Source organism: Rhinolophus sinicus, linkage group LG11 (genome assembly GCF_036562045.2).
Source record: "Rhinolophus sinicus isolate RSC01 linkage group LG11, ASM3656204v1, whole genome shotgun sequence".
Lineage (NCBI taxonomy): Eukaryota > Metazoa > Chordata > Mammalia > Chiroptera > Rhinolophidae > Rhinolophus > Rhinolophus sinicus.
Window position 1 is genome coordinate 16,772,065 of NC_133760.1, and position 19,503 is coordinate 16,791,567.

General features: G+C 57.5%; 1 protein-coding gene across 4 annotated transcripts in view; it reads right to left on the bottom strand.

Annotated features, from left to right (window-relative positions):
• Positions 1-387: 387 nt before the first annotated feature.
• Positions 388-19,503, bottom strand: part of ACSF3 (acyl-CoA synthetase family member 3) — a 69,110-nt gene continuing 49,994 nt past the window's right edge. For 2 of the 4 annotated variants that reach the window (XM_019742690.2, XM_019742691.2), the window contains exons 8-10: positions 9,824-9,958; positions 8,747-8,858; positions 388-4,332 (exon numbers count right to left, since the gene is read on the bottom strand). In XM_019742690.2, coding sequence (XP_019598249.2) covers positions 4,194-4,332; positions 8,747-8,858; positions 9,824-9,958 — 386 coding nt within the window. In that variant the 3' untranslated portion in view covers positions 388-4,193. The remainder of the gene's footprint in view (positions 4,333-8,746; positions 8,859-9,823; positions 9,959-19,503) is intronic. The other 2 variants (XM_019742689.2, XR_012490102.1) reach the window with 2 other exon arrangements.

Genomic DNA, 19,503 nt, shown 5'->3' on the forward strand with positions numbered 1-19,503 from the left:
GTTTTAACAAAGGATACACTTGACTCCCGCAGGCAGGATAAAGGGCTGCTCTGACCACTGCTCACAGCCCAGCAGGAGGGGACAGCCGGCCCCGGATGACCCACCAAGGCAGGGTGTAGGGGTCCTTGGGAAGCGTGGGCTGCTCGGGCTCAGGGGGCTTCTACAAGGGCCACCAAGCAGCCATGACAGTGCACACAGGACCACACTGACAAAGGTGACCTTGAGCAACTGACCAGAGACAGAGTCCACATGGAGGATGGCCCCACTGAGACCACTGAGGACAGAGATGGGGTGGGGGGACTGTGGGGGTGAAGGGACAATGAGGGGTGAGGGATGAGGGGAGTGCCAGGGAAGGGGGGTGGATGGGGAGGGGGTCCTGTGGGGGACCCCGCCCTGGCACAGCCTTACCCAGTGCAGGCCCGCAGAAACAGGCCCAGGAAGTAGAGCAGCAGGATGAAGCCGGTGTGGCAGGGACAGCGCAGGTCCCTGGAACCCCCAGAGGGAGAAGGCCACAGGACAGAACCATTTTAAGAACTGAGCTGTAGTTTTCAAATTTACTGTTTAGTGCTGGAACCGTCTTCAAAAAATTTTTATTTAGAAACTCAACGTAAGACAGAAAAAGAGTTGGGATTTCAGTTTAAGGTAATTCCAGGGACTCTTGGAAAACTGTTTTATAATCCCGGTCCCACTCAGCCCCCAAACTTGTGGGTGTCAGGGCATGTGTGTGCACGTGTGAACACAGGTATGCATGCAGGGATGTCTGAGTACACGCGTATGCAGGTGAGAACACGTACCTAAGTACGTGCGCAGAGGTGTGTGTGGTATGCGCACTTGTGGGCATGTCTTTCCTATTCATTGTTGCTTCAAGTCAGCCTGGCATTGTACCCATTTTTACACGGTTATCTTGTCTAAAACTGGGTGCCGAGCTGCTGTTTTCTGCATGATTGTATAATTTTGTCCTCCTGAAAGACTGGAGCAGGAACTGTTTCCAGAATTCCCTTTATAAGACAGGAACCCCAGGCTTAGTGCCCATGACCTGGCTCTTGGGGCACGCTGCCAGGCCCTCTGTCTGAGCAGGCCTCACCTGTGTTGGCGGGAGGCTGTGCTCGTGGACACACCTGGAGAGTGCAGTCCCTGGCCCCAGATATGAGGGGCGTCTATGACACCCTGGGGCCCAGCACTGGAGTCCTGCTCCTGGCCAGGCATCTGCACCCATGACATTTCCACTGTTGCCCCAGCTGTAGGCGGGACCCCGTGGGAGAAAGTTTCCAGAGGAAGCCAGGCCCAGGAGTGGACGTTCTCAGGTTCCAAGTGTGAGGTTGGCAGGGTGAGGCTCATGGCACAGAGGACATGGATGTGACCACAGCAGCTGTGGGCTCACTGCCAGCCTGCATGCATTCCTGACCATTGGGAATCTTGAGTCGTGGGTGTGACGGCAAGGCCAGTGTGGCGATTAGACATAAAGATTCAAGCCGTGGCTAGAGCTGGGTGGGCACAAAAGTGCCTGGTGCCTGGGCAGTGGGTGCTGGTGGCCTGGGCAGTGCCGACCCAGCTGATGGGGCTCCGTGCCCTGCCCTGCCACTGTGGCCCCCGTGGGGGAATGCTATGTGGTCACCAGCCCCCCACGACTCGACTTCTGAGGGTACAAAGTCCTCAGTCCTTGGTCAGGACGCACCAGCCTCAGACCACAGAATAGGGAAACCCAGAGAGAGCACACAGGCCTCGTGCGCTGGGGAGGGGCTGGGCGGTTTGGGCCCCGACATTTCTGTGGCTATTCAAGCCTGTCTCCCCTTGGGGGTCTCTTACCTTGGCTGGCCCTCCATGTCTGCACACGCAGGTGCTGGATGGACAAGGAGGCAGCTGCGCTTCACCCCAGCTGCTGAGTTTATGTCCAGAGGGAGGGACAGGGCTCAACCCGGAGTCGGGCCAAGCCAGGAGTGTTCTTTGCACGCCGGGGCCTGAGGGACCCTACAGGCGCAGTCCTGCCTTCCCTCTGCTCCACGCCTAAGCGGCAGCCCCCTCCAGCCATCCTGGGTATTCTGGACTGCCTTTCAACAGGTTCAGATCCAGCGCGGCCCCTCCTAGTGAGGTTGAAGGCAGATGGGCTGTCAGGCAGGTTGTCACAGTCCAGCTCCCAGGATGCCAGCTCCTGGCTTTACTGTGGGAGCTGAGTAAGGATGGTGGGGCTGCCCGATGAGGGTCTCACCCTCGGGGGAGAGGGTGTGTGTGGGAGGGGAGGGGGAGCATTTCAAGCCAAGGGGGAATTTTCTGGAAGCCTTGTGACTCTTGGTCCCGTTGACTTAACAAGTAGGGCACATCCTTCTGTGTTCTTACAGGGGCCTGTTCCAAGGACAAATCAACGTCTTCCTGGAGTCTTGTGGTGAGTGGAAGGTGACTGCTATTTTTTGAAAGTATTTGCTATAGATTATAGCATAAAGCAAATAATTATGTAAACATTTTTAGGAATCAAAAATTTCAGTAACAAGATAGATATGGTGTCAAATCCGTGGGATGAAGCAAAGATCCTGCAGTGCTGAATCTGATTTCTCTCAGTGGCGTGTGATTACGTGCTTCCCTAGTTACCACAGGGCCAGATGCAAGGACAGCGGGAGGTCCAGGTGACCACTGTGGCGTTGAGGGCTGCCCTCAAGAGGAGCCAGCTGTGGACGCAGCGACTGAGCCCTTTGGGCAGCCTGTTCAGTACGTGGGCAACCAGCATGCATGCCCAGGCTTCAGGCAGGAGGGACGGAGGGCTGGACATTCCTCTGAGCAAATGCCACAGCGAGTCAGGCCTTCAGGAGCCACAGGCCACATACAGCACTGCTGTTGGGAGAGTGGTCCTGCCCCCCTCCCCTCACCAGCTGTATACTCTCAACAAGGCTCTGCATCCCTGCTCGGGCTGGGGTGGCCCCTCCAACCTCCAGCTCCCACAATTTGCTGCTCTCTGAGACACAGATTCCAGAGACAGAACATTCTGGAAAAGTCAAGGCCAGACTCTTGCTGTGCTGTGAGCACCACTCCCCAGCAGGCTTAGGCAGGGAAGCCACCATGGTCTCCAGTAAACTGTCCAGAAGCTTCTGGATTTGCCACTTGGAGCACACACGGGCATTCCTGCATCTGAATCAACACAGCCAAGAGCAGGAAGTGGAAACGCTGACACATGGCTGCTCTTCGGAGGTCTGCGTGCCCGCGGCTGGGGAGGGTGGGGGACCTGGGCCTGTCTGGCGGGGAGCAGAGGGGGTGCTGTGGGAGGGATCTGGTCAGGAGAAGGTGGCATGTAGACGAAGAGCGAAAGGAAGGGCTGGGGGTTGCAGGGGTGTGTGGAGGCAGCAGCATGGAGGCAGTGGGGAGGTCAAGGGTCAAGGTGCAGGGCCATTGGTGGTCAGCCTCTGACTGCTGAGAAGATCTGGGCTCCACATGAGGGCGGTGGGATCCACGCCACAACAGTTGAGGTGAGCAGCTGTGACGGACCATGTGGTAGCAGAGCCTAATATACTGCCCACCTGGCCCATTCCAGAAGTTTGTGGGTCCCTGGTCTAGCGGGTTACCTGGGGGCGGTGGTGCTAAGGGGCTGCACGCAGCTGCCCAGAGGGTCTGGGCACTCAGCTTCCCTGGCTCTCTGGTCGCCTGAGCTGCATCCCCACTGGGGTGGTCAGCTTGGCCCTGAAGGCCTATGTGAGGCCCTGCCAAGGTCCCTGGGGCACAGTGATGCCACTCTCACGGTGCAGGCTGTCCCAGAGCAGCAGAGAGAAACGTCAGGGAGGGCAGAAGAGACAACGGCATTCCCAATGCTCCTCACCTGGACGCCCGGGCCTGTCCTCGGGGTTGGCTCCTCAGAGTAGTCGGGGTTCGACTACGAGGCTCTGGAGGAACCGCTGTCAACTGGGGTGGCCACATGGGCCTCCCAGACCGTGAGGGACCCTGCGCTGAGACACGCACACACATGCAGACGCAAGCTCTCCTGGTAGCTGGAGCAGGGCCCTGGGTGAGCAACAGCACAGGCGCTTTTCTCTGTGAAGCTTTACTGAATTTCCTTTGGAGACCTGCATCCCGGGGGGGACGCCTGGACCCTCCCGGGACCTGCCTGGCAGCCTCAGGGCATAAGGGTGTGGCCACAAGGATGGGACAGCGAGGCCTCCCGCTGGGATCTCATTCCGTCAGGCCTGACTCTATTCCACCTGACTTAGGGGGGTTTAGAGTGGACGCTGGCCTTGGTCATGCGGGTAGAACTGCCGGAGGAGGTCCTTCTTGTTGATCTTCCCCATCTGGTTCCGCGGGATCTCCTCCACCAGCAGGAGCTCCGAGGGCACGGCGTACGGGGCCAGGACGCCTCTGCGGAGACAAGCTTGGCCTGAGTGGCAGGAACCCCGGGCCCAGATGGCAGCCTCCCCACGGCCCAGAAGCCTGGCCACACTGGTGCCGGTGCCCTGTGCAGGGCATGCTAACCCAGAGATGCCCCTCTGCCCACCCAGGGGGAGAGGATGAGCCCCACTTGGGGCCAGCTTTCCCGGAGCTGGAGAGACCTGGTTCTCCTCTGTGGCCGGTCACTATGGCAGGCTTGGCCAGATGGGCGGAGGCGGTGGAAAGACCCTGGGTGTTGTGGACACGTGGGCTGGCACTGCCCTCCCCACACCAGAGCCTAGCACCCAAGGAGCAGGAAGGGCTGGTCTGTTGGTCCAGAAGCTGCCCTGCACCCCTCACTCCCATGAGAGGCACCCCGCTAGATAATGCTGTCCTGTGTGAGGCCACATGCTGGGGCCCCATACCCACAGGCTCTGCTCTGGAACTCCTCCTTAGGCTGCAGGCCCGAGTCACCCTCCCAAAGCCTCCTCTGGGCAGACAGGAGCTGCCTGTTCCCTGCTGTCTGACAGCCACACGCAGGGCCCCATGGCCCTTTGCAAGGAGACAGCAGCAACACAGGATGCTGCCTGGGGTGACAGCTCCTGGCTTCTGGGCCACAGGGCCCCACTCTCCGGGCTGCCAACAACCACCTTCAGGCCAGAAGGATTCAGACAGCAAGGTGCAAGATGTGTGGCCCCCGACGTCTGCCCAGGGCCAGCAGGCATGTGCGGCCATCGAGTCTGCAGCTGCGGGGCAGCCTTGCCCACTGAGGATGAGTCTGGCGAGGAGCCGAGGAGCCGGCAACGGGGGTGACAGAGAAACTCCAAATCTCGCCTTAGCAGCTGATGTTTATGAATAAACATGAGCCTAATCGCCCTTGCAGGCTGGGTCCATCTGCCCACAGGCAGAGAGCGTCAGCAGTACGGTGCTGAACACACTGTTATCTTGGGGGCTCCTGCCATACACAGACTGCAGGCCAAGGTACTGCTCTGGGGTGCTCAGGGAGCAGGGTGCAGGCTGCTGGCTCCTGAGGAGAGACGGTCCTGGCAGATGCAGGAGATGGCCGGCTGCCCACCACGGCGGGGAGGATGCGTGGGATTGGACTGGATTTTGCTAGAACAAGCCACCAGGACTGGCCTGGTGACCCTGACAGCATAACAGGGTGAACACCTCAAGTCCAACACCACCACTTGCTCCTGGAACACAGCTGCCCACAGCCCCCCAGCCTAGCTGCCAAAACTTGGGGTCTCCAGTGGTGTTTGGGTGATATGTCATGTTGTATGGCTCTCCCCATGCGCCCTCTTCCCTTCGCTGCCCCAGCACTGTGCTGGGGGGGGGGGGCGGGGCCCAGAGAGGAGAGGCTTAGGCGGGTCCGGGGTTGTGGCCCAAGATGACGGCAGATTCCCAGGAACAGTGCAGGTGAGAAGGCAGGAGAGAACCATTTTCCAGGAACTAAAAGAAAAACCAGTCAATCTAGAACCCCATGTCCAGAGAAAGTATCTTTCAAGAATGAAAGGGAAATTAAAGGTGTTTTTAGACACGCAGAAGCTGACAGAGCCCCTTCCCAGCAGCGGGAGGGTGTCTGCAGGCAGGAGGAAGTCCTGCTGACAGAATCCAGGACAAGCCAAGGCAGGAAGAGCACCAGAGACGGGAAACAGACACCATTTGCCTTATGATTGAATTATCTTAGGAGATAACCGTTTAAATGAAAACAAGAAAAACATGGTGTGGGTGTGTAGCAAATATAAAAGTAGATGCACACGTAGCAACACTAGCACACAGGCCGTCTGGGCACAAAGAGGCAGCTATCACGAGAGGGAGACCATGGTGGGCCAAAGACGCACATTATAAATCCTCACTTAGCAGCCACTACAAAAAGGAACAAGAGCTATCAAAATAAAAAAATGGACCTAAAAGCACCGTGAAGGATGTGGGTTTACAACCTGTGGACCCTGCCATTTCCAAGAATAGTCGTCCTTTTGGGAAGCAGACCTTCGCCTTGGGACACAGTCTGTCCAAGAGTCTGTGAGCTGGGCCTGTTCTGCTCCAGGAGTTCCAGCTTAGCAACTGGCCTAACGTGAACCAGAACTGCTTCAAGGCAGTGACATCTCAGACAGGAATCCAGCAAAGCTGACTTTACGAGCAAGTTTTCCATTGAAAAAATGCACACGGACAATGGAGGCATTACCTAGCGCCTCCCATGCCGGTCTCCTCGGAGATGGGATGGTGGCGGACAGTTGGCACAGGACTTTAGGGACCACCCATTACACATCATGGTTGGAACAGAGGTCAACCCGAAGGGTTCCTCCTGGGTAGGTAAGTCCCACGTGGCCCACTTCTTCAACTTGGCAGTTTGGGGGGATGGGAGGGTGGGAGGTTGTCCACGTCCAGTGCTGAGGCCACACTCACCCCTTTGAGGAGACAAGCGGCCTGAGCTGGGGCTGCCAGCTCCCCTCTGACTCCCGCTAAGAGCGTAGCACAAGTGGGGAAGACAGCCTTTCCCTTGGGGAGCAGACACTGAGAGGGCGGCAAGTATCTTCAGAAATGACAAAAATGGAAGCAAAAGGGAAAACGTGATTTAAAAGAAAAAACAAACATTAAAAAGACTTCAAATGGCAGCAAACGTGACATAGGATGAAACAGCAACCCCACTAAGAAGCCAGGGTCCAGAAGAAGAGTGGCCCCTCTTCCCACACCTCCCATATACATGGGGGACAAAGATGGTAGCTACCCCTCCTCTCCCTCCACAGGGTGGGCAGCCTCTGTGTCACCACCCAGTGCCTGCCCAGTTCGAGGACACAAAGGCCTGGAAGATGGCCTCAGTCTGGGAAGTCCTCGTGAAGACAGGCGACAGGCTGGCTGCCTGCTCTGCCCAGTCCTGTTCTCCCAAGAGCATCTCCCCAGAGCACCCCCAAACCCTCCACACACCGTGCCTGTTTCAGAGTCTTTCTACATCCACAGTCACAAGCCAAGACCACGAGTGCAATCCCTGTGGGGGCTGGGCCAGGACCCTGGACTTGAGAGTCGGGGAGAGGAGCACTGGGTGTGAAGCAGCAGAGTCAGCCAGGGCGTGTGGGGCGCCGCCTGAGGACGGCCCGGGGTTGACATGAGGCTGGAGCCTGGACCTGGAACACTCTGGGAGAGCTCTCAGCACAGGGTACATACATATCTATATATTTAACAGAGTAATTGTTTAATCAAAGCAGCATCTTCTCCTTTGTGAAACGGCAGTGCTCCAACTGTGCTTCTGCAAATCCCAAGGGATCTAATTGCCCAGCTGTGCTGCCCCTGATGAAACAAGGATTCCTGCTGTTTGTGAAATCATGTTGGACGAGCCAAAAATATCTTTCGCACCAAGGAGGAGGAGGCAAGTTGGGGTGGAAGGAGCGGGGGATGTGTGGGGAGAGGGGACAGCAGAGAGGAAATTCTTGGATTTAAGATAAAGAACTCAGGGGAGGTCACTAACAGTCTCCTTGCTGAGCTTGCAGGGACACTGCTCCATGGCTCCATCACACCCACCTCCCTGTCCTGTCCTGTCTGGCCTTTGACAAGAACGGGGGGTTCAGGTCCCGTCCTGGGACTGACCACCGGGCATAGGGAAGAGGCCTGTGAGCCTTGGGACACAGAGAAACCCTCGGGGCCAGCGCAGGTGGCAGATAGGCTCTTGGGAGGCTCTAGGGTTAGGCGGAGGCAAACCAAGCACGACGCAGAGTGAGGGACGGACAGACTGTGCTGCTGTGTGTGTGTGGGGGGCCTGGCTCCTCTCGAAGGGAGGTGGGGAGCTCTGGCCTCGGGCTGGCAGTGAGTACCCCAGGAGCATGTGAAAGTGCCCTGAGCTCAGTGCCCATGGTTGGGGGCACAGCTGAGGGATGGGCGCCGTGGCTGGGGAGGCAGGGGGTGCAAAGGCCCTCCGAGCTGGCTCAGCCCAGCAACCTGGGACCACGTTGGGAGCCACGGTGGCTCCAGGTTAACCAAACTTTCCGACAAGCCTCCTCCTAAACCCGGGAAAGGCTTACTCGCTCACAAGCGAACTCGTCCAGAAGCATGTATTTCTGCCACCTCAGAAGCTTCCTCCGAACCTCAGATCTGAGTTGCATGTTGGGGCGGGTGGGTGGTGGTGGTGGTGGTGGGGCTCCTATTTCCCTTTAAGTGCTCACGGCCCTTGGGTGCCAGGCATGAACGGGGTTCTACATCTGCTTCTGCCATCATTACAGAACCTCCCTGGAGCCCTTTGTTGCGGGGGGGCAGCCTTGCGTAAGTACCACGGTCTCCTGACCTTCCAGGTGCCCCGCCCCCAGACGGATGACAGCAAGGCCCAAGACCCCTGTCTGTCCCTCCCCTTGACCATGACACAGTCCCTACCCTGCCGGTGCCTTCCCTCACCCCCTGCCTGCCCAGTCCTTACCTGGCCCACTCTTTGAGCTCCCTGTGGGACAGTGAGTGTCCCTCTTGAAGTGCCACCACTGCGGTAACCCGCTGGCCCCACGTCACGTCTGGAACTCCGATCACAGCCACATCTGTGGACAGAACAGGGTGGGGTACCTTAAACGTCACGATGACCACTGACAGCTGAGGAGTAGCCAGGAACGTGCAGGAAGCGCCAGGGCCTCGGAGCCCCTGGAGCAAGTCCTGGGAAAGGGTCGCCTGGCAGGGGCCGTGCTGGGGACGGGCGAGGATGTGCTCCCACGGTCTCTGAGGGGGCCCAGGGTGGGAGCTAGCCTGTCCACCACTCCTGCCCTCCCCCTGTTCTGCTCTTGGGGAAAGTCACAGGTAAAGGGCTGAGGACGATGAAAAGTCCAGAATGTTTGGCCCCCCAAGCCTATGGGCTCCCATGGACAGGCCACCTGCGAGAGCCCTGGGCCCACAGCAGCTGCCTCTGCCACCCCCGGGGTCTTCACAGCCTGTGACCCCAGGGCAGCAGGAGGTCTGGGTGGGGCCCATGCTTCCTGGGTTAGTACCCAGAGCCACCCCCGCAGTTCCTGCTCAGGACGCTTGGCCCAGAGACAATCTGAGCTGCCACCTTTCTTACACAAGAGCTCAGGCCTCACTGTGGCCCCTTTCCTCCTGGGGTGCTCCTGGGGCAGATACTCTGTGGTGGGGGGGGGGCGGACCCTCACCGGGGTGTGGGGGCGGACCCTCACTGTGGTGTGTGTGGGGGTGGACCCTCACTGTGGTGTGTGGGGGTGGACCCTCACTGTGGTGTGGGGGCAGACCCTCACGGGGTGTGGGGGCGGACCCTCACGGGGTGTGGGGGGGGCGGACCCTCACGGGGTGTGGGGGGGGCGGACCCTCACTGGGGTGTGGGGGGGCAGACCCTCACTGGGGTGTGGGGGGGCAAAGCCCCACTGTGTGGTACCCCAAGGCTGGATAACCTAGTCCCCGTTTCGTCTATATTCAAACAGGAAAACCCATCTGGCACGTTCCCGCGACACCGCGCCTGGACCAAGTGTAGCTGCTGAAGGGCAGCGCCATGGCCACTCACCCTGGATGCTGGGGTGGGCCAGCAGCAGCCGCTCCACCTCCAGGGCGCTGACCTTGTAGCCACCGCTCTTAATGATGTCCACGGACGTGCGGCCCCGGATCCAGTAGCAGCCGTCCTTGAACATGGCTGTGTCGCCTGAGGAAAGGGGCTTTGGTCACCGGGAGGCGTGCTGGGGCCCTGCCTCTGTGCATTTTGGTCCCTGTGCCTGCAAGTACAGGCATGGAGGACACGTGTACACACGTGGTAAGCACTGGGCGCCTGTGTCTGTGAGCGTTAACACCACTGATACGCCAGCCGCGTGTGGGACATATTTGGGACAAGACAGCAAGCAAAGTTTGATGGCTGTGACCTCAATCTGTGAGGCTAACACCAGGACAGGCCCCTCTGGTTGTGTCCCTGTGCGGGCAGGATGGCTGGGGCCCTGTGCTGTCACTGCCCACTGTCCTTCCTGCTGTCTCTCAGGTCCAAGAGAATCGGCCACCTACTAATGTCTATCGTGGGGTTCCAGCCACTGTAGACCTGGTGGGGCGAGGCCTCACTGGGGCCTCTTTCCTCAGGGGTGCTCCTGGGGTATACATGGTGCCACGTGGGTCTCTGACAGGAGGAAAGAGACTTCCTGCCCCTCCTGCTGACCTCTTGCTTTCTCACCTTGATTCTTCTGGGCATCCCCTGGTGGGAGCCCTTTCTAACTAAGGATCCAGCCATCCTTTCCCAGACATCGCCTAGCACGAGAGGGTGGCAGGCCAGAGGAGGAGGGGTGTGAATCTGCACGCCAGCCCAGGGCACTGAGGGTGTGGTGAGGTGGGCAGTGTGAGTGCACACACGTGTGTCAGTATGACTGTACATGTGTGTGAATGTGTGGCACGTGCACATGTGCACATGGGGACGCCCCCACCCCGCCCTCTGCGAGCAGTTCTGTTTCACGCGTCTGTTCTCACCCCCCCCACCTCACGCCAGGTTATTAGCTGGAATAAATCATAAATATTTCATTATACATCATGCCGTCCGACGCAGGAAGGCACCATCCATCACCTCGCCACTCCTCGTGACCTGCTGTGGCGCAGGGCGCTCTCCAGTCTATTAAACAAGACGGATGGGTGTGCTTGGATGGGCTGCCGGCTTATTTATAGTGCAGCTAGAAGGCCAGGCTCTAAGAGCACAGGGTGGCGAGTGTGGTGGGTCTCTCTCCTGCGCTGACAGGAAGCATAAGGAACAAGAGGCTTTGGAAAGCTGTGTCGGGGTCCCGGGACAACCTGACGCTGCAGGTATGAAGTAACAGGAGGAGGAGGCTACAGGGACTGGGGTGGATGCAGCCTGTGCTAAAACCAGGAGGCCGACCTCAGCCTTTCTCTCATCCCTGCTGTGCAGCTCTGGCTCCGGCCATGTCCCCTCTGCAGTGGTCAGCTGTACAGTCTTCCACCGGTTTCCTGCCCATCAGCTGCCCACCACCTAAATGCAGAGAATGACCCCAGTCTAAGCCATCACAGCTGCCGGCTGCCCAGGCTGAGGCCGTACTGGTGTTCAGCTCCCTCCAGAATCTTACTGACCCTGCTCCCGCTGGCCTCTACTTGCCCAGAGACCCAGCAGAGCGAGGTGTGGCTGCCTGCTCCAGGCTCTGCCTCTGTCCCTGTGGTTTTGGGGCCTCCGTCAACATCACCTGCACCCTCTTAGAGCTGTTCTCAGCCCTGCTGTTAATGCAGCTTAAGCCAGGGTGCCAGCCCCCTACAGCTGTACCCACAGGGGCTCCCCCACAGCCCCTGGCCATGTCCCCTTGCCCCTGGGGCACACGCACTGGCTCCCCGCCTGCAGTGCTCTAGTTCTCCATCTGCCGCCTCTCCTCGACTCAGCCCTGTTCAGACATCATTTCTCTAGCGTATCCAGGTGTCCCCTCCCTGCACACCAGCACGCAGTAGATGACAGCTTCCTTTGGCACCTGTCTCCTGTCACCAGCCTGATGAAGAGCAGTGAGAACGGGGATCTCCTCTGAGGAGCCAGGCACTGAAATGGTAGGGATGGTGCTGGAGACATATGGAAGTTGTATCACGGAGAGAGTTGGGGGTTTATATGCCAAGTAAGGAAGGACGCACACGCGGGATTGCCCTGGTCACTCACTTGGATCATTGTCAGGCAAAGACAACACATGATGCAGATTGTAGAGATCACCCTGGATTACCCAGTGGGCCCCCAATGTGATCACATGTGTCCTTTTGAAAAGGAGGCAGAGGGAGATGTGACACACACAGAAGCGGAGAAGATCATGCGAGAAGAGAGGCAGAGGTTGGAGTCATCAGCCACAGGCCCAGAACACCTGGAGCCCCCAGAGGCTGGAAGAGGCAGGACGGCTCCTTCCCCAGAACTTCCGAAGGGAGCTCAGCCCTATGACACCTGGGTTTCAGACTTCTGGTTTCTGGAACTGGGAGGGAATAGATTCCTATTGTTTGAAGCCCCCAGTTAGTGGCCAGTGGTTATAGTACACCCAGGGTACCCCACTAGGTGAGGAGCTGTGCTCTGGCAGCATCTGCTGGCCGGCCGGACGCAGAAGTAGGGCAGCCTGTCCTGTGGGTCCTGGTCTAGAGGGGAAGAGGCATGTGAAGTGGAGGCGAAGGTGGGGAAGAGGGGGGTGTGTGCGTGCAAAGTCTTGCAGGAGCAGGAGCGACGCTGAGGAGCAGCCAGGAGGGCAGTGGGGTGGACAACCAAGGATGTTGTCCATCTTTACCGAGAGCCCTGGAGGCCACGGGAAGGTCTGGCACAGGGTGAAGGGACAGCATTTCTGTCTGGCAGAGTCCTTTCTCCTGACTGTGGAAACCGCTGGTGGCTACAGCCTTACCCAGGTGGGAGACAGGGTGGGTGGGACAGCAGACAGAGGGAACTCAGGAGCAGGGAGATAGGACTGGAGGAGGAGCGACAGGAGGAAGGAAGGCGACCACACTCCTTGGTCTACCTCGTGGGTGGGATGCACCGAGGGCCTCGGGGAGAGCTGGGTTGGAGATATGAGTGGGGGCTTCACAAGGATGAGCATGGAACCCCGTGGGGGGCAAAGGTGGTCGCCCCAGGGAACACAGAGCAGGAAGAACTGAAAACAGTCCTGAGAGAGCCTGTTGTACATGGACCCTTCTGCAACACAGGCTGGGTCTCCCTGACGCTGGGGAGGCTGCACAGACGGCCTGTCAGCGACTTCAGGAAGCATCTGAAGACCCTTCCCCCTGGAGGTCCTGCTGGAGTGGCTGTGGCCAGTGAGAGACAGACATGGTGTGAAGCCCACCCAGCCGAGCTCTGGAGGGGCCCCAGCTTCCTCATAACCATCCGTGCTGACTGCTCACTGGGGGAGGAGTAGAGGCCAGGGGTGGAAGGAACCAACCAGAGGTCTGTGGGGGGCAGAGGGGGTGCATAAGGCTCACTGAGGGGAACGTTTGGGAAGGGTCAAGAAGTCAAGGACAGAGACAGCCACTGCTTTCAGAAATGCGGAGTTCGTGGGACCATTGTTCGTGGGAGCTGCTTGTGAGGGATGAAGGACTGGGGAGAGGGAAGGGAAGGACTCTTGAGGAGCTCTGGCTTTGAGGGGCCCTGCTGGGAGGGAGAGGTGTAGCCAGGCTCCGGGGAGGTGGGCGGGGGAGGGGTGGGGGCGCCCGCCTTCTCTGGGGAGGAGCCTGGAGAGAGTGGTGGGACCAGGAGTGAGAAGGGCGGGTCTGTGGGGCACCGGGACCACCTGATGCCAGTGCAGAGCTGCTCTGCTCTCCAGAGGACCCATGCTGCCTGGAGACCCCGAGGTCCCAGCTGGACCACAGAGGCAGGATGAGCAGGTGAGGTATCGGGGGATCACACTCAGCATCGGGAGGCGAGGCCCGTTTGGCTGCCTGATGCCCTGATTACAGACCTGAACACCCCTTGAGACCAGCTACGTTTCCTTGGATATACGTGAAGCAGGCACTAAATCCCCAAAGAGCATGGTCCCAGAGCTCCAGACTCTCTGGCCCACATGCAGCCTTTCTCTGAGGGTGAGGCTCACCTGCAGCTGGTACACGTGTGCTCCGTGGTGCTAATGGAAAGGGTTTCAGAAAAAGGGGTCCTCAGCCTTCGAGGATATGCGGACACAAGGCAGCACAGAAGCAAGCCCGCAAGTGTGGGAGCTGTCTGCTTAGAGAGCAAGCCCCACGGTGCCCTTATTTACACAGTACGACTGCTGAGCGCTGTGCCCGCTCCCTGCGTCTGCAGTGCCACCCGCAGCCACCCCGTGTGCACAGTGAGGGGGACGAGGTGCACCTCCCTTGGCTCCCGCCGTGGGCCTGAAAGCATCTGCACGAGGCAGCATCTAGGAGGAAAGGAGTTAAGGAACAAAGCAAGTCTACAAACCTACAAAGAGCCCAGGGAAGACAGCATTAAAATTGTTTAAAAATTAAATGAAGAAGGAAGCATGAGACGGAATTTCTGCAGCGCTCTGAGGCAGTAAAATTGTACTCCCTGCAGCCTCTGTGTGGCCACACTGTGATAAAGAGCAGACCCGCCTGGAAGAAAGGGCATGTGGCCAGACACAGCCCTGGCGTTTGTTCACGGCGGGAAGAACTACTGAAGAGCAGTATCTCTGGAGGCACATGGTGCAGTAACAGCATCTGCCGGGCCCTCCCCCGCCAGGCGCTTCCAGGGGACCCTGTGGAAACCAGGAGGCCTGTACGGCTGCCCGCTGAACTCAGCCTTTCCTCTGAGGCTCCCCCCACCCCCGTCCAACCACGTGAAACACTACAGGCCCTGAGAGGCTGAGACTGCCCAGGCCCTGCGAGGGCGGTGCCCACCACTGCTGGCCCCACCCACCTCACCCTGGAGACCGGGACAGCAGATGTGTGCCCAACATCCCGCCCTGCCTCTGGTGAAATGCAGGTCAAGCCTGGTTGGGTGCAAAGAAGGGCCTTGCTTGCGGGCAGTGGCCCCCGGTATCGGACGGCTCAGGCCTGCCCCACAGCTCAGGCTGTCGATCCCTCGGAAGGGATCTGCTGAGCAAATGCGCCACCCGCGGTCCGACCACGGAGTGCAGAGGCTGGCCTCGGGATGCGGATCGCCAGGAACTGTGCTGAGGACCAAAGGTTACATTTCTATGATTCCATTTCTATGACATCCCTAAAGGATAAGGAATGGTGGTGGCCAGGGGTTCAGGACAGTGGGCAGCGGGGAACAGGCTCGAGGCTACAAAGCAGCAGCTTGCAGGGGCCTCGTGGTGAGGGCAACGTTCTTACTGCGACGGTGCTAGCCACAGGGACCGCCCCGTGTGCTAAGAGGGCACGGAGCTGCGTACACGCACACACCTGTGCACACATGACTGCGTGTGGAGTGGTGGACCCTGAGCAAGCCCGGAACGGGCTTTGGTGCTGTGCCAATTACGTGGGAGGCTGGCACCTGGGGAAACTGGGCCAAGGTGCGACGACCTCCCTGCACATTACTTGTGACCTCCTGTGAATCTGTTTAAGTATTTCAAAATAAAGTTTCAAGAAATTGCTGCTGGTTTATGGAGAAGCCCCCCCCCAACTCCGAGCGCACCCCCCACTGTGGCCTCACCCCCAAGCAAGTCACGTGCAGCATCTGCAACACATTAAAGCAATAATTTTTAAAAGAAAGAATCTGTATTAACAAATGTATGACTGAGAAACAAGTGTCAAAAACAAATGTGGGAAATTGCCTATCAGGATGCTAATTAGATGCCCCCAATCAGGCTGGGACGCTCTTCCTCAGGTGTTAGTGCTCTGCCCTTGCTGGGAACACCTGCTCTGCTCACCCGGCCCCCCACCTTGCCCCCCTCTGGCTCTACATGGGGCACTGCCAGGCCTGCGGCCCTGGCCTTGGTGTGTTCACAGTGTCAGGGGAGCCAGGGCTCTGAGGGCTGTGGGGGTGGCTCCTGGGTGGACTGTTCCCTCAGTGAAGTGCTGATGCCCCCATGGCCTCCCTGCCCAGAGGGTGCCTGGGTGCACGCAGACCAGGCAGGGTCACTACTCAGCCCAGCAACTGCACTAGAGCTGCACACGGGGTTCCGCGGAGCCATGTGGAGGGCAGACACTAAGGGCCAGTGTGGCTGACCGGGAAGGAAGTCAGTGCCAGCTCTGCGTCCTTCTAGAGGCACCAGGCTTCTGTGTCAGAGAAGGTGGCAGCCGCCTGTCAGTAAGAGGCCGTGCCTGAGTTCCTATGGCAGCCGGATGGAGACACTTTTTTCCATGAAAGCCAGCTGATGGGAGGCCAGCCCAGCACTACACCCGCCTCAGAGAGGTTCTGGGGATGCCTGGGACTCGCCTGGCCTCGAGGGCTGCGCTTCTGAGCCAGTGTGCGCATGTGTGCCGTGGGCCCTGACTGCCGGGCAGGAAGCCACGTGCCGGCCCTGAAGGCTGTACCACATCAGAACTCCTCAGCCACAGAGGAGAAGGCATCCCAAGCCCACAGAAGAAATCCCAAGTCCGGGATGTGCCCACCAGGCCTTTCAGGAAGCTGAGGGCAGGCCCTAGAGCAGACTTCTCCAGGGCACCATCTCCCTCCAGCTCTGCACCAACGCCACATCCCTTCCTGCTTTGCTCACGCAGTTCCCTCCAGAGACCTGCAACCCCTGCCTCGCCCTGGACACCACCTTCTCAGAGAGGCCTCCAGACACCGCCGGACAATCTGAAGGGGCCTCCCTGCCGGTTCTGTCCACTCTCTGCGTGGTTTGGGATTGCTGACTTCTCAGGGAGAAGTCGCTAGATGAGCGTCAACAAGCATGACGACCCTTCCTACGTACTTCCAATGATGTCATCCTTCTGGGTGGGCTCCAGCTCCAATCTCAGGGCCCGGTGTATGAAAGCCAAACAGTCTCAACAGAGCAACAGACAGAGGCTGGTCCCACAGGGAGGGTTCTGCGAGTGAGGGGGAGCTTTAGACACAGGACCCCAAACGAGTTAACAGCTTTCATTTTGCAACAGCGTATTTATCAAAACGGACGGACTCTGGAATCAGTCTCCTGCGATGAGCATCCTACCCCCTGGCTCTGATGCCCACCTGGGAGTCAGGGAGCTTTGCTCTGATAGATACAATCTCACGATCAATACGGTTGTACTGTATGGAGCTCAGGCACACGGGTCTGCAGCAGAATTTATGCACCGCTCTCCAATCTAGTGCGATTCCATGTCTCAGCCTTAAACTGTAATTGAAAATAAATCTCCCGACACGGAGAGGCTAACTTTCTGCATGGGTGGGCGAAGCCTGGGCAGCAGGCCGGGCCCTGCCCATGTGTGGTCCTTGATGAAGCACTCCTGGCCGGACCAGTATCCCAACCCTGGAGCGACACAGGAATAGCGCTGTACCCATCCCGCTAAGGATCCTAAGCCATTGATGAAGCAACGCCAGGCACCCCAAATACCCCATCTCTGGCTGTGCAGAAAGCTGGGGTAGGCGAGAGAGGAAGCAAGGTGGACGAGACCCAGACCCGCTCTTACAGCAGCCCCGGAGTGTCTTACCCTGGGGCTCTTGGTCCTTGAAGAAACTGAGGGAGCACGAGACCACCGCTGTCACTGCTCCCCCGGCTGCTCTGCCCTGAGGCCCGTCACTTGTCCATTCAGCCTCCACTCCGTCTACAGGTGAGGAGGCCAAGGCTGGTAGGGGAGCAGGAGAGCCCGGCCCCCTCTCCTGGACAGTGGTGCAGATGGCTCGTGGGCTCCAGAGACGGGTGCCCATGGCGAGAGAGGAGCCACTGCCACCTGTGTGCCATTCAGAGACCCTGGCAGCCGCTGCGCTGACCCACTTGTGGGTGGCAGCAGCCAAGGAAGATACCAGAAGCAAATGAAGATACGACAACTTCCAGAAGTACAAACCTCACCTGAAAGCTGCCAGGGAGAAACAGCAGGATGAACACAGGTTCTCTCCCCCTTGAAATAAAATCAACAGTGACTTTTCTTTTTAAGGCACAAAGCTTTAAATAGGGAGAACACGGAAGGAGAGTGTGTGGAAGCTGGAAAGCAGACGAACTACACAGTGACGCCTGTGAGGGCAGGAGGAGAAGCGACAGGATGCTGATTTATACCAAAGGCTCCAGCAGAAACAGCTAACAAGTCTGGGGGCCGGCTGGTTATTTATTGTTCCTAAACTGGTAAAATCAATGGCATCTTTGAGCTACGGATGGACAACTTTGATTAAAAAATACCCAAAAACTTAGAAACACTCTCTGCCCAGAGGTCTGGGACCGACCAGTGCAGGGGGAAAAAAACACGCCAGAAGAACAGCACAGAGGCCCAGGAGTGGCTGCATGCTGCAGAGCTCAACACATGACAGAGGATACAGTGTTTGCACAGGGGCGACCATGCCGTGATGTCTCTGCATCACTCCACACAAAAGCCAGTTCCAGGTGGATCGAAGACTTAACTTCATGAAAGCAAAGCCTGACAAGTTTCAGAAAAAAATACAGAAGAATATCTTTATGACTGGGAGGAACAAAGGATTTTTAAGTGACCAAAAACATTAAAGCACACACAAAGGAGACGGCTGCCAGACAGGATTACAGCACAACAAAAGCTTCCGCACACAAAAGGTGTCACCAACAAAGGGGACCGTGCCACAGCAGGGCTCAGCCTCATACCGTTGGGGAAACCCCGGGACAGCTGCAGATTGAACAGCCAATGACACCAAGTGTCCTTGGATGGACCCCCGTCCTCTGACACAGGCTTCCCAGGGACCCTGCCTTCTGGGAAGAAGCGAGGCTCGTGTATGAGATGGTCGTTCTTGGTCAGCCAGACGTGAAGGTCACTGAGAACCTACAGTAACACGTGCTATCACACTCACTAACGTGAGACACTGGGGTCCCTGCATTTCAACACTTTGCCTAATTCCTAACTGTCACTCATTGGTCAATATAAGAGTATTCCCTGCTGGAGAGATGCATCAGAGCTCAAAGCAGCTATGAGTAAGTAGCTCTGGGCAAGATGTGAGTGGAGCGAATGCTAAGTGCTATTCTGAGGCCTTCACATGAGAAGGTTTAAACTTCAGTGTAAAATTTAAAAACAATTTATACTTATCTGTGTTTATAAGAGTAACAAGGCTTATTGAGGACAAACTGGAAGAAAGAGAAAAATGGGAAGAAATGAAAATCATGCAGTGATAACAAGAGTCAGCATTCTGTGCTTGGCATACACAAACGCAAATGCGCACACACATACACATGTATGACACACACCAGCAGGGTTCCCTCATGCCATTATTCTTCAAAACACGGTTTCTAAGGCCTCACAATATACTGCCGCTTGGATGGGTCATAATATATTACCATCATCCATTGCTGAGCAAATGATTCCAATTTCTCACTTTATAAATAATTCTGCAACAGACATCTTTACACGTCCATCTTTGACCTCTGATTATTTTCTTTGAATAGATTCCTAGACACACTCTTGACACATAATTCCACCTGTATGTTGGAAGCACTGGCCTCACAGCAACGAGTGTCAGCTTTTTAAGAATCTTTGCCAATTTGGTCCAAAGGAGTCGATCTTTGTTTGGTCCAAAGGAGTCAATCATTTCTTTCTCTTTATTTGAAAGACAGGTTTAGCTCTTTCATCTCTATGAAGTGAAACACTTTCCATATTTTTATGGCCAATTGCACTTCTCCTTTGTGATGTGCCCAGGCTGTCATCTGTGCTCATTTTTCCTGTTGGGGCTGACTGGGCTCCACGCGTGACTCCGGG